The 13,253-nt window shown below is 48.3% G+C and overlaps 2 protein-coding genes across 2 annotated transcripts; one reads left to right on the top strand and one right to left on the bottom strand.

Annotated features, from left to right (window-relative positions):
- The first annotated feature begins 1,039 nt into the window (after positions 1-1,039).
- On the top strand, positions 1,040-6,121 carry LOC127299474 (probable WRKY transcription factor 3). Its single transcript, XM_051329441.2, has 4 exons — positions 1,040-1,480; positions 2,680-3,332; positions 3,410-3,550; positions 5,372-6,121. Exons 1-4 carry the CDS (start codon positions 1,070-1,072, stop codon positions 5,655-5,657), a joined length of 1,491 nt encoding a protein of 496 aa, XP_051185401.1. The 5' UTR covers positions 1,040-1,069; the 3' UTR covers positions 5,658-6,121.
- A 3,072-nt stretch (positions 6,122-9,193) lies between these two features.
- Positions 9,194-10,315, bottom strand: LOC127299475 (uncharacterized). The gene has a single exon (XM_051329442.2). It carries the CDS (start codon positions 10,229-10,231, stop codon positions 9,272-9,274), a length of 960 nt encoding a protein of 319 aa, XP_051185402.1. The 5' UTR covers positions 10,232-10,315; the 3' UTR covers positions 9,194-9,271.
- Positions 10,316-13,253: the final 2,938 nt, after the last annotated feature.

Genomic DNA, 13,253 nt, shown 5'->3' with positions numbered 1-13,253 from the left:
CTAAAAGCTAGCTTCTCCTGAATCAGGAGCCCAAAAGAAAGGGGCCTATATCCGATTCAGAATCGTGATTCTAACAATCTTGATTGTACATAACTTCTCCTCTCCCTCTCCTCTTTTTGTTTTGTGTGACATTGTGAATGGGTTGTTGCTCTCCGTAGGAGCCACCACGGTAGGAAAAAGGGCGTTGAGTTTTCTCGCTCTATCACCTCTCACAAGCAAGCATGTCAATAATAGATTCATATATGATCGCTAAGTTGCTCTGATGATGAAACATGCAATTTGTCCAAACTTTCTTTTTTGTCGCTTATGCCACGTTTTTGTAGAATCGTTAATGTTTATCATGATTCGTAAACACCGATGTGAATTGGGATAAACACCACACAAGAATAAACAAAGCTAATCAATCACCCGCGAATTTCCGCTCTATCTAATAGTTAAGGTTTAGTTGATCATCCATAGGGCTATTGAGCGGTAGTCCGTGTGACAACCATGCAACCGTGCTTCTCAACCATGCATTATTTTTTGCATTTAATGCTCACAAAAGAAAAGCTTGGACTACACTGCTGTCATCAACAATATACTTATCCATCTAAGAAAACAATATAATTATCGTAGCAACTGGTGTTAGCTACGCTCGTCATGTGGCCATGTGGAGACTATGGGCAGCTCGATCGGCAGAAACCTCGTGCCTGCTCCCATTTGGGAGTAGTACATGGTACTTCCTGATAGCGTGTAAATTTACATTTTTGTTGTTGTTATTAGTACTGAACGAACTATTTGTACTACTGAAGGAACTAATCTATTTTATTTGCACACACAAATTTGATCGACTCCATTTCTAAAATCTACTTCCTGAAAAGAAAAAGGGGAAAAGCAAAGCAAAAAAACACAATTTCCCTCCATTCCCTTCTTCCTTGCTGCTCGGCTCCAAGAGGAGGATACCAAAAGGTCAAGGCTAACCCCAAACCAAAGTCAACGCCGACAACCAAGATCAAGAAGAGGATCAAATCAAATCAAATCAAATCGCTTCCTTTTTCTCTCCGTCTCCCTCGGCTCGGCTCCCGCGACCATGTCCGCGCGCCCGCCCCCGCCGCCGCGCCCGCGCCTCTCGCTGCCGCCGCGCTCCAACGCCGAGTCGCTCTTCTCCGGCACCGGCGACGCCAGCCCCGGCCCGCTCACGCTCGCCTCCGCGCTCTTCCCCTCCGACGCCGACGCCAGCGGCGGCGCCGGCGGCGATAGCGGCAGCGGCGCCTCCTCTGGCGCGGGGCCCACGAGCTTCACCCAGCTGCTCATCGGCTCCCTCTCGCAGCCGCCTCCCAATCAGCAGCCGCAGGAGAGAGGCAGAGGCGGCGGGGTCGCCAGGCCGGGGCCGGCGCTCTCCGTCGCGCCGCCGCCGGGGGCCAACGTCTTCACCGTGCCCCCTGGGCTTAGCCCCTCCGGCTTATTCGACTCCCCCGGCCTAATCTTCTCGCCGGCCATGGTACGCACTCCATTTCGTAACACCTTTTTTTCTTTCTTTTTTGCTGCCAAGGTTGTACTTTTAGCTCTTGTTTCCTCTCTTTCTGACCAATTCAACTTTGATCTTCTTAGTTGAATGACGAGACACCACTAGGCTGTTTTGATTTTAACTTCCTTTACCTTGTAGAGCTGTTAATTCAACCTTGATCGGCATCATCTGTTCCTTAAGCTTCTCGCCATTTCTTCTGTTTCTTCTGTGTTGGCACAAATGGAAATCTGGGAATCATGTAGTGCTGATTTTCCATGGCGTTATAAAGCTTGTAAAATTAGGGAATCTAGAGCTGCTGGAGGTTGCAATTTTACTTCACAGTTGCCCTGTAAACCTGTTAATTCAACATTGATCGGCAGTTTGGCACCATCAATTCGTTAAGCTTCAACCTTTAGTTCGTTAAGCTTCTCGTCTTTTCTTCTGTGCTGACATGAGTGGAAATCTGCGAATCATGTACTTATATATTCCATGGTATTCTAAAGCTTGTGAATTAGGGAATCTGGAGCTTGAGGTGGCAATTTTACTTTATAGTTTCTTTGCTACTTTACTGAGGTGACAACATCTAGCACTTTTCCTTATTTGTTTGTGGCACTTTGTTGCCAATGGCGAACCTTAACCTACAAACAGGAGATAATAGTTTCCGGTATTTTAGATGCAGCAAGTGGTGATTTATCACATTGCCATACCAGTATCAATAATTGTACTACTATCATATCATTTCCCCATCATGATGCAATTACTAGTTGGCATGATAGCTTGATATTTGATACAGATGGGACAAGGCAACTTTCTGGTGAAACAGTACTGTTAGTTTCTAGCTTTCCATGGTTCTTACCTGTTGATACTAGATAAGGTCCTTTCCCAACATGTTACTCAGTTTTAGCACTTCACATTTTGTGTGTGTGTGTGTGTGTGTGTGTGTGTGTGTGTGTGTGTGTTTGTTATTCACAATGGCTGGTGCATGCTGTGTGAAGCTGTAGTTCCATATAAACATTTTGTCTGTGAATTTTACCTCTTGCTGAGACAAGTTCTCAACTAAGTGCATTCAGTATGAGCAAGATATGTAGTTTACTGTTTCAGTACGATCAATTCTTCTATCACTCCACAACTCTGGAGCATCTGTTTTAGTTTCCAGTAAAGAAAGTAAAACCAAAATTTACACAATTTTACAGGGGGGTTTCGGCATGTCGCACCAACAGGCTCTGGCCCAAGTCACAGCCCAAGCAAGTCATTCTCCGCTCAGAAGGTTTGATCACATTGAACAACCATCATTTTCAGCAGCTGCAGCATCATCTGGAGCTCTACAGCATATGAGCTCCGCACCCAACATGGAGGTGACAATATCGAACAATGACAATGCAGTCTTTCAATCTGCTGAGGCATCTCACAGGTACCAAGTTCCTGCCCCTGTTGATAAGCCTGCCGATGATGGCTATAATTGGCGGAAATATGGTCAGAAGGTGGTGAAGGGCAGTGATTGCCCAAGGAGCTACTACAAATGTACTCATGCCAATTGTCCTGTGAAGAAAAAAGTCGAGCATGCAGAAGATGGTCAAATATCTGAGATAATATATAAAGGGAAACACAATCACCAACGTCCACCAAATAAGCGGCCAAAAGATGGCAGCTCTTCAGCAGCCGAGCAAAACGAACAATCCAATGACACAGCATCTGGTTTGTCAGGTGTTAGGAGAGATCAGGAAGCTGTATATGGAATGTCTGAGCAATTATCTGGTTTAAGTGAGGGAGATGATAAGGATGATAGGGATGATGGAGAATCTAGGCCAAATGAAGTTGATGATAGGGAGGGTGACTGCAAAAGAAGGTGCTGTTAGCTGACAATAAAATTCCACTGTCTGATTATATTCTTGCGTTATTAAAATTAATGTTTCCATTGCGTAGGAATATACAAATTTCTTCACAGAAGACCCTGACGGAGTCTAAGATCATTGTGGAAACAACCAGTGAAGTTGACCTCTTGGATGATGGTTATAGATGGCGCAAGTATGGGCAGAAGGTGGTGAAAGGAAATCCTCATCCCAGGTATTTCTTTACACTGTTCTCTTTTACTCACATAGTATATACTGTGGCTCATATATCATAATCGGCTGGGCATGCTTCACTCCTCCAACTCCATGTGTTCTTCCATTTCTCACCTCAATTTATTTTCTTGAGAGTTCCAAATGGTGACTGGGGTATAGATCGCCTATATTGTATGTCATCTGATGCATGCGTTCAGCAACTTTAAGCTATTTACTCTGCTTGAACCTTGCATGCTTTAGTACCCCAAACAAAACAAAAAAATTGCGCGTACCCCAAACAAAAATTTCACTTCACTAAAACAAGAATCTGTACCTCATTTTCCGTGGCATGATTCCTTAGTTGTTTTCAACCTGATGGCACATCAATGGAATACACTTCTGATGTGGTAGACACCTATAATGAATATAGCCAGGAGTATAAAAATAATGAACAGACTATGCAATGCTACATCTATATTTTGTCCCTAACACAGAGATAAGCAACTGCTAGTTCACATAACCTAACTATCAATCCTGCACTAAAAAAATAGCTAACTATCAATCCTCAGTTTTTATCGTTATTTTGCTGGTGTGGACAATGGTTAGGTCGTTTTGTCCACGTGGCCATCCTCATCACCATTTTGAAGTCCATGTGACACCATCGATTCTCTTCAATCCTCCCATATCACTGTCGCGGTGTGGCGACCAGTGTGGTGGTCGTGCAGGACCCATGAGCATCTTTGGAATAGAAGGAATTATGCGCTGGTAGTCTGCCAGTGTTAGGGACTTAGGGCCAAAGGTTGATGATGCGATTATCTGTGTGTGATCCCACGTGGCAAAAGCTAGTGACACCGCTGCCATGTAGACAATACCATGGTTCACACCAGCAAAACCATGATCTAAAACCAGGCTATGGGGGCTAAGGTGGACCAAGAAATAGAACCCTTCGTGGCATGTCTCTACTGAGTTCGGAAATCAAAAGAAAGTCTCGTGTTGCTCCTCAGAAAACGCGGAGAGACACCCAAACAACTGCAATACCTGGCGAAGAATAAGAACTTGATGTAATGCTTCCTTACTGGCAGCTTGATCAAAAGCTGGGCCAGTATCAGGCTTGTAGCTTTCTTCATACTCGCGGCTCTCCTGAATAGAAGCACTGCTATTCTTTTCCAACATTTGCATCTCTACTAGTCTACTCAAAGAAAAAGCTCCACCAGAATTAGATTTTTATAAATACTAAACCTTACATTTCCTCATTTGTCTGACCCATCCTATTTCATCCATAATAGGTGTCAGTTGTTACTTACTACTTACATTACAAAATAAAAGGTTATTGAATTACTCTGCATTTTCATGATATGTGGAGTTTGATTAACATAGAGCCCACCTGGGTGAGATACCAGAAATTCGCTTCTGTCATGATTTGAAACCTGGTCCGCAGGATGTGGTAGTGCTGCCTACGGGCGATCTTACAGCTGATTGTAAATATTTCTATACCCAAAAAGAACGATCTTAGCTGCGCAAAAGGAAGAGCAAGATAAAGTTAACCAGGAGTACAAAGGTAGTAGAAGTTGTGGTTGATTGCTGTAGAATATAAAAGAAGACATTCAAAAGCGAAAGGAATATCCTCATGTGTTGCTCTGGTTCTGTCAAATGGCCTTTCCTGAAAGTTGTAGTAATATTGCTGCATCCAAATATTTAATCATGTCTGAATATAATCAAAATTTCTAAAAAATCTTACCTGTATGCACTTTCTGATGACTTAATCAGTTTAGTGAGATTCATGTACTTCTTGCTTTACTTGTCTCATGTACTACCTACATGATCTCTTTCTCTATACTTGTAGGAGTTACTATAAGTGCACCTTTGCTGGATGCAATGTCAGGAAGCACATCGAGAGGGCCTCGTCAGACCCCAAGGCTGTCATAACAACTTATGAAGGAAAACATAACCATGAACCGCCAGTTGGTAGGGGCAACAACCAGAATGGTGGAAATTCAGCATCCTCCAACAGGTCACAACAGAAAGGGCCAAATAGTATGTCCATCAATCAAGGTTCGCTTACAAGGACAGACCTTAGCAACAGTAACCAGAGGCAAGTTGGAGTTTTACAGTTTAAAAGGGAAGAATAGACTCTGTTTGGACTCTCGATACAGAGTTGTAACAGTGGTATTTCGTTCGCTTTATTCTGGCAAAGATTGGATGCGTGCAATCCCTGAAGTCATATTGCTCCAGACGTTCTTACAGTCACACAATACAACAATATCATTATTTGCAGTTTTCGCACAGATACACAGAATTGCTCATACAGCACAGATAATCGGAATTGCCAATTGATGCAAATGCAGTATAATACTGGCTAGGTGGAAGCTATGTATACTTGTTTATGTAGAAGTGTCAGTTGTTTACATGTTCACATTGTAACTTAGAATAATTATTCCCTGGCATGTTTTTGTTTGTATTGTAATAAGATTAAAAGGGTAACTGAATGTACAGATGTTTCTGGTGTCTCTATATGCTTGTTGTTATAATTTGTAGAAGATGAAATCAGCACAAGGAAGGGATCATCTAGATAATATATTTTGATTTATATTCATCATCCTTTAATTCCACAGTTCAAATTTGAGTTATCATAGTAAATGAAATCCCTTGTCACATTTTTCTTTGGTTTTCCTTGGTAAATAGTTATTTCAAGCTCGTTTTCTAGCTGCAGTTGCTACTTGGAGACAGCACTCTAAATCTGCTTAGAGCTTCAGATTAAATATGCGGTACACTACCTTTTTCTCAACTTTAGAACTTTCATACCCTTAAATATGTGGACTTTTTTCAGAATTTTCTACCTAACTATATCGCTGGAGAGCATTGTCATTGCAAAGTTTCAGGCACATCAGTGTCAATATCAGCCAGAATGTCCTAATCTAATGTTGTTGCCTCTAGTGAGAATCTTGTGCACTATTTGGTTGGTTGATCTTGAAACTTTTGGAAGAAATATCAGGTCATACCCTCCATGAATGATTTCAGAATGAAATTTGGTAAGGACATACCATCCTACGGCAAGCAGCGTCTTAGCTTATTTTATTTATCGGAGATATCAGCTTTCTCAACCATGCTTGACGTTAAAGTTTGCTTTGGCTAAATGCTTCTCTCCTAACATGATATTATAACCTAAGTAGTAGGATTCATGTTTCATAGCATCTTTGAGTTTTGAGCTAGGCTATCTTTTCTTTCTTTTTTTCCAAATGGGGCAGCCCCAGGCCCCCAGCCTCTGCATCAATCTAGGCTATCTTTTCTAAATTTTTGTTTGCAATCAAGCTGTGATCTCACTGATTGCAAGTATGTCATGTCCGTTTCTAGCTAGTATGTGCACTCTCTTATCACATCTGCACCTCACTCCAAAGGCAATCTGAGCAGTTGGAATCTGGGGCAATTTAAGGTCCTAGAAGGCTACAAGAACTGTTCTTTCCTCCCGTAGTCCATTAGTGCATTAATTAGAGAGACCCTTTATGCACCTTTGTCTCCCATTTGGTCATTCCAAAAGCTTAGAGCATCTCCAGTCGCGTCCCCCAAACCGTCCCCCAAACCGCGCCGGATCGAGCGTTTGGGGGACGTGTTTTGTTCGTGCCGCGTTTGGGGGACGTCGCTCCCCAGCCGCGTCCCCCAAACGCCGCCCCCAATCAGAAATTCAAATAGATGCATTCAAAAGAGATCGTTCCCGCCGATTCGTCGCGATCAGAGTAGCGGCGATCGATCAAAGTACTGGGCGCGCGATCATATTGCTGCATCGGCGGTGCATGCAAATTAGAAGAAGGGAAGGGGTTGGGCGACGGCGTCGTATCTGAGTCGACGCAGTTCGTCGAGCACGACGACCTCGTCGCGATCCGCTGTTCCGTGCATGGTGCGTCGCTCCGTCGCGCCGACGCAGGCCGACGCAGTGTAGCGATGAAGACGCGTCGACTGCTCTTCTGCTGCGCCGCCGCCGCGCCGATGCCGCCGCATTGCCGGGGGCCGCCGCGTCCGCCGCCGCCATTTTGGCTTCGATGTCGTCGAGGATCTGGCCTTTGAAGAAGTTGTGCGCCGCTCGCGTCCGGGGAGACATTCCCTCTGTCGACGTTCTCAGCAGGGACATATCGTCCCTGCGTTTCTTGAGCTCCAGCTTCTCCTCTTGCCTCTTGAGCAGCTCGGCCCACCTTTGGTCGGTCTTTTTGTCGCGGGAGAGAAAGGTCGAGGAGACGTCGGTGAGGCATTTCGTGATCGACGCCTGCGTCTTCTCAGACGACGCAGCGTCGGCCAAGGCTGTCGGCGGCGCCATGGAATGGGGAGAGGGTAGCGGCGGCGGCGCCATGGAATGGGGAGAGGGTAGCGGCGGCGGGTGGACGGCGGGAGGGAGAAAGAAATCGGCGGGATAGGAGAAAGAAATCGGCGGGATATGTTTTGGGAGGCCTGTGCGCGCCGGTATAGGCGCGATTTGGCGGGAGCGGCGGGATTTGGCGGGAGTGTGCGACGATTTTTCCCTGTGCCGCTGACGCGTCGGGCCCGCGTCGGCTGGCCTCGCTTTTCGTTGTGTCCGGCGTCCCCGGAGCGTCCCCTGTGGGACGGGGACGGGCTCGGGGCGCCGGACACCGTATCGGGCCGCGCCGGACAAAAAAGGGCTTTGGGGGACGCGGCTGGAACGCTTTTTTTGTCCGGCGCGCCCCAAATCGCTTTGGGGGACGCTTTGGGGGACGCGACTGGAGATGCTCTTAGATACTTTATTATGCCCTAACTTTTAGTGTTACCATTTGTTATGTACTAGCCTAGTCCCCTGGCCCAGCAATTTTGGTCCAAAAAATGGTAGTACAAGAAGTCCCAACACTCTAATGGAAGAATGTTCTTGTAGTATTGTGTCACTGGGAATCTCCATATGGCAAGTGGTACTGTAGCAGACCAGCGGTAGCCATATTTCCCAGATCTGAGAGCATGGAATGGATTGGAGCCGAGAAAAGTTACCAAAAAGCTGGTAGAAATCATTGGATTTTTTTACAACCCACTCACCACCAGGCCAGCCAAGTTGATGTGGATGTGCAGTAGACTGGTAAGTATGCATGCCTGTTGCTTTGCTTTGGAATCAAGGAAAATGGTGGGCTCATGATCCGAACAAGTGACCCAAAAATTGTTGGCAACTTTGGGTGGCAGTGTCAGGATGTGGATCTTATCCATAGACAATACAGCTGCAGGCGCTGGAATGAGCTAAAATATTTGTTTCCAAAATTGTCAGAACATGGCATGAATTTGGAACATGTATGTAGGAGTACTTGATAATTCATTGTGAAAAGCTGCTCTCATGCGGAATGTTTCATCTGGATAAAAATAACATTCTTTCTTGACCAATTAGCTGAGGTGCTACTTCAGGTATGTCAACTGCAGCAGAACAACCAAACAACCTTAATATTAGCAAATGAGATTGCTTAATTAGTTCAACCAAACTCTGACGCAAGTATGTAATGTATGCAAAACTACACTGAATTATCTATTTATGTGACTTTATAGTAAGCCCAAGTCTCCAGTTATTTACAGATTGAGCAATGTGATGGACCTGATGCACTTCCTAATTATACTAATATCGTAGCTGCCCCCAGAACCAGCATTGGCAAATGGGTAAAAGAAAACTAAAAAAAAAGAAGAGAAAAAACATGAATGAGCATCATCATGAGCATGAGAGGTTTATGCTCTAGCCTCTGTAGTGGAGTAATTGAGATTCAGAACAGTTTTAGGCAAAGAAATCCTCTTTCCCTTCCAATTCCAAGAGATCACGAGAGTGGCTGGCCTTGCAGGTCTGGTAGACCATGAAGGTGATGACAGTGTCAAGAACACAGATCATGGAGTGAATGTAGGCGATCAAGAACCCTTCGCAGACCATCGCCGAGGTTACCCTGCCGTCGACAATGTAGAGCTTCATGACCCTGTGCTGGAACAGCCCCTCGACGGCGGTGGTGGCCAGGCTCGCCGGCAGCGCCACGGCGACGGCGGTAGCCGCATCGCCCCGGACGAGCAGCACCGCCTTGAGCAGCGCGTGGCAGCCGCCCCGGCCGCCCTCGGCGGCCGCGACGACGGTGGCGAGGTTGCAGACGGCGGCGGCGTTGGCGAGCGCGACGGAGTAGACGATGACGCCGGCGGCGGAGAGCGCGAGCACGGCCCTGCCGTCGGAGCCGAGGCGCAGCGCCTCCGCGGCGTTGAAGGCCGCGAGGAGCGCGGCGAAGACGGCCGCGTTGGCGAGCAGGAGCGCCGCGAAGTTGGCGAGCTGCGTCCGCGCCATGGCCGGGTAGCGCGGGAACGACGGCGGGGGCAGCGGCAGCGGCGGCTTGTGGTGCTGGGTCCGCGGCGACGGGGACGGGGACTGCATGGCGCGCACGGCGCAGGCCTTGGCGAGGAGCAGGAAGGAGAGGGAGAAGGGCAGGGTGGCGAGGAAGGAGAGCGCGGACTGCGAGAGCCTGTGGTTGAGGAGGAAGAGCAGCTGCGACGCCGGCGGGAACCCCGCGGCGACGAGGACGCGGCGCAGGCGGCGGGAGAGCGCCGGGCGCGCGAGCAATGCCGACGCCGCCGGGGAGCGGGAGAGGAGCGCGGCCGCGGAGAAGGGCAGCGCGAGGAGCGCCGCCGCGGAGGCCGCCGGGTGGTAGTGCGTGAAGAATGCGTGGAGCGCCGTCCTCATGATCCTGGTGGCGCTCCCCATTGCTGCTCTGAGTCTGAGCTCTGTTGATTGAGATCGTGCTCTGTTTTGCTGTGGCTTGCGGAGTGTTTTGTGGAGGGGTTTGGACCGATGTGGTATGAGAGTGTTTGAATGTGGAGGGGCTGGGTTTTTGATGTATGGTTTCTCTCCTGTTGCAGTGTTGCCATGTTGGGTATGATGTGATATTGCCCACCTGCTATGCTGGTCCAACAACTCATGCAGTCTATTCTTAGAGCATCCCCACTCGTTGGCGCTCCCCACGCCCAAATCCGGCGATATTTTCGTCCGGATTGGAGGAAGATTTGGCGTGGGGAGCGCCGAAGTTCCAGCCGTCCCCCCGGCAGGAAACCCCCAACCTCGACCATTTGACATATTTCAAACGAATTTATTAAATTTAACAAGTTCGGCGACCAACAGTACGAAAATTGCTGAAACAAATTCGGCGAAAATAATTGTACAATGTTTAACAAGTGCTGAAACAAATGAAGCACACAATTTCACAATTTTTCAAACAAATTAGACGTTGGCGTCGGCGTTGGCGTTGGCGTTGCCTCGGAGCCTCCATATGTGCTCCACTAGATCATCTTGCAGCAGCTGATGCATTGTAGAGTCTCGAATCTCCTGACGCATAGCAATGAAGGCGGCCCATGATGGAGGCACCTGGTGATTAGGCTGTGCAAGAGGCCCCTCTCTCTCATATGGTGCTTCTTGCTCAGCCAGAGGAACCGGATGCTTTCGCTCATTTTCAATAATCATATTGTGTAGGCACACACAGCAGTTCATCACCTCCCACATCTGATCTTTGGACCAAGTCAGAGCGGGGAACCGGACGACAGCAAATCTCTGCTGGAGGACACCAAATGCACGCTCGACGTCCTTTCGGCAAGCTTCTTGTCTCTTCACAAACTCGCAAAGTTTGGGGGTGCTAGGATTCGAGATAGTCTTCACAAATGTTGCCCACTTTGGATAGATACCGTCTGCAAGGTAGTATCCTTTGTTGTAGTGCCGACCATTGATCACATAGTCCACCGGGGGAGCATGACCCTCAACAAGCTTGGAAAAGACCGGGGAGCAGTTTAGGACGTTGATGTCATTGTTGGATCCAGGCATACCAAAGAAAGAGTGCCAAATCCAGAGATCATGGGTAGCCACTGCTTCAAGTATCACAGTGCAGCCTTTTTTGTGACCCTTGTACATTCCCTGCCACGCAAACGGACAGTTCTTCCATTGCCAATGCATGCAGTCAATGCTTCCAAGCATCCCTGGAAAACCTCTAGCTTCATTTGTTGCAAGGATCTTCTCAGTGTCTTCGACAGTGGGTGATCTCAAATAATAGTCCCCGAACACTGCTATGACGGCCCTGCAGAACCGGTAGAAACAATCAAGGGCGGTGGACTCCGCCATCCGAAGATAGTCATCTGCAGTATCACCGGGAGCTCCATACGCCAGCATCCTCATTGCCACTGTGCACTTCTGCAGTGACGAAAATCCAACCAAACCAGTGCAATCCGCCTTGCATCTGAAGTAGGGATCAAAGTGGCGGATGGCATACACAATTTGCAGAAATAACTTTCTGCTCATCCTGAAACGACGCCGGAAAACACTCTCACCGTGCAACGGATTGTCGGCGAAGTAGTCGGCGTACAACATGCAGTAGCCCTCCATTCGCTGTCTCGGCTTGCACTTCCGGCGACCTGGTGCCGACCCACCACGTCGACCAGTTGCCAGTCCGGCGTACATGCTTGCCAAGCAACCGAGGATCATCCCGTGCTCCTCGTCTTGGGCGGCTGCTGCCATCTCTTCTTGCATCAGCTCGACGAACATCTGCTCCTCCTCTTCGTCCGAGTCCATGGCCGGCGAGGCAAATGGACGAACACCTGACGGGCGTGGTCGAGGCAACCCGAGCCGCGAGCGGCGAGGAGCAAGCAGGCCGGCGGAAGAGCAAGCAGGCCGGCGGAAGAGCAAGCAGACCGGCGCAATATAGGCAGGTGGGGAAGGAGGGGCGGCGGAATCTAGGCAACAAGCCGGCGGGGTGGTGCCGGCGGCGAGAGAGATACGAGGGGTGGGGGAGATTTTGAGCGACGTGGCGGTGGGGTTCGTGCGTCGAGTCACCGACAGATCGGGCCCTTCCCCGCTTTTCACTCGTCCGGAGTCCCCGAGCGCTCCCCGGGGGGCCGGGGATGGCGTGGGATCGCCGGATGAAATTAGGCCCAAATCCGGACGAAAACGAGGAACCGGGGGCGCGACTGGGCCGATTTACGCCGTCCGGATGTAAAAAACGCTCGCCGGGGGCCTGTTCGGGGGGACGAGTGGAGATGCTCTTATATTCGGAATTTGGTTTGCAAGGAGGGTGGGATGCAGCACTTTGGCACTTGCACAATGCAGTGTGGTTTGCTAGAAATTTATTTTACAAAAGATAGTGAAAATTATATCATGCGTTCACACGAGGATTTGGCCCTTTTGGCGTCATGTCAACGAGTTGGCTTGTCACCTTCTTCTCCGTTGTCGCTCCTCTATCCGCATTTGATCTATGCTGGACTTCGACCACCCGCCCCCCCCCCCCCCCCCCCCTCTCTCTTGTTGGGTTGCCTTCGACAACGTGGAACCTTGGTGGAGCAACAATGTCCTCCTCCACCATGGGCCCCGTTGTTTTCTCGAAGATCAAGTTTTTTTATTAAAGTTATCCTATGTTAATATCAATTGATATCAATTACACATGGCAGGAAGAAAAGAGAGGAAAAGAAGAACCCCGCCAACACTTGGGTCATTTTATTTCCGCTAGAACTTGAATTCCTGAGGAGGCAAAACATTTGGGTCATTTATTTCCGGGAGATTAGGCCTTTGTATAACATTTTGGCGCGTGTAACCTTAAGTCCTTGTTACTTCTTCTCTATTCATAAATTAAGGCAACGTTTTTTTGTTCCTTTCTTTCAAAAAACAAAATGTTGAAGTGCCTCCATCTAAGAGAAATGTTAGAGTTGACTGCACGGTACTCACGTAGTGTAGTTAGCCCCTTGGTCAGCGT

Source organism: Lolium perenne, chromosome 5 (assembly GCF_019359855.2).
Source record: "Lolium perenne isolate Kyuss_39 chromosome 5, Kyuss_2.0, whole genome shotgun sequence".
Lineage (NCBI taxonomy): Eukaryota > Viridiplantae > Streptophyta > Magnoliopsida > Poales > Poaceae > Lolium > Lolium perenne.
Note: the sequence above shows the minus strand (reverse complement) of the source record. Positions and strands in the feature narration are given on the sequence as shown.

Coding starts and splice junctions, on each gene's coding strand:
- LOC127299474 (XM_051329441.2), top strand. CDS start 1,070: ATGTCCGCGCGCCCGCCCCCGCCGCCGCGCCCGCGCCTCTCGCTGCCG. Junction 1,481..2,679: donor TAATCTTCTCGCCGGCCATG/GTACGCACTCCA, acceptor ACAATTTTACAG/GGGGGTTTCGGCATGTCGCA. Junction 3,333..3,409: donor GAGGGTGACTGCAAAAGAAG/GTGCTGTTAGCT, acceptor TCCATTGCGTAG/GAATATACAAATTTCTTCAC.
- LOC127299475 (XM_051329442.2), bottom strand. CDS start 10,231: ATGGGGAGCGCCACCAGGATCATGAGGACGGCGCTCCACGCATTCTTC.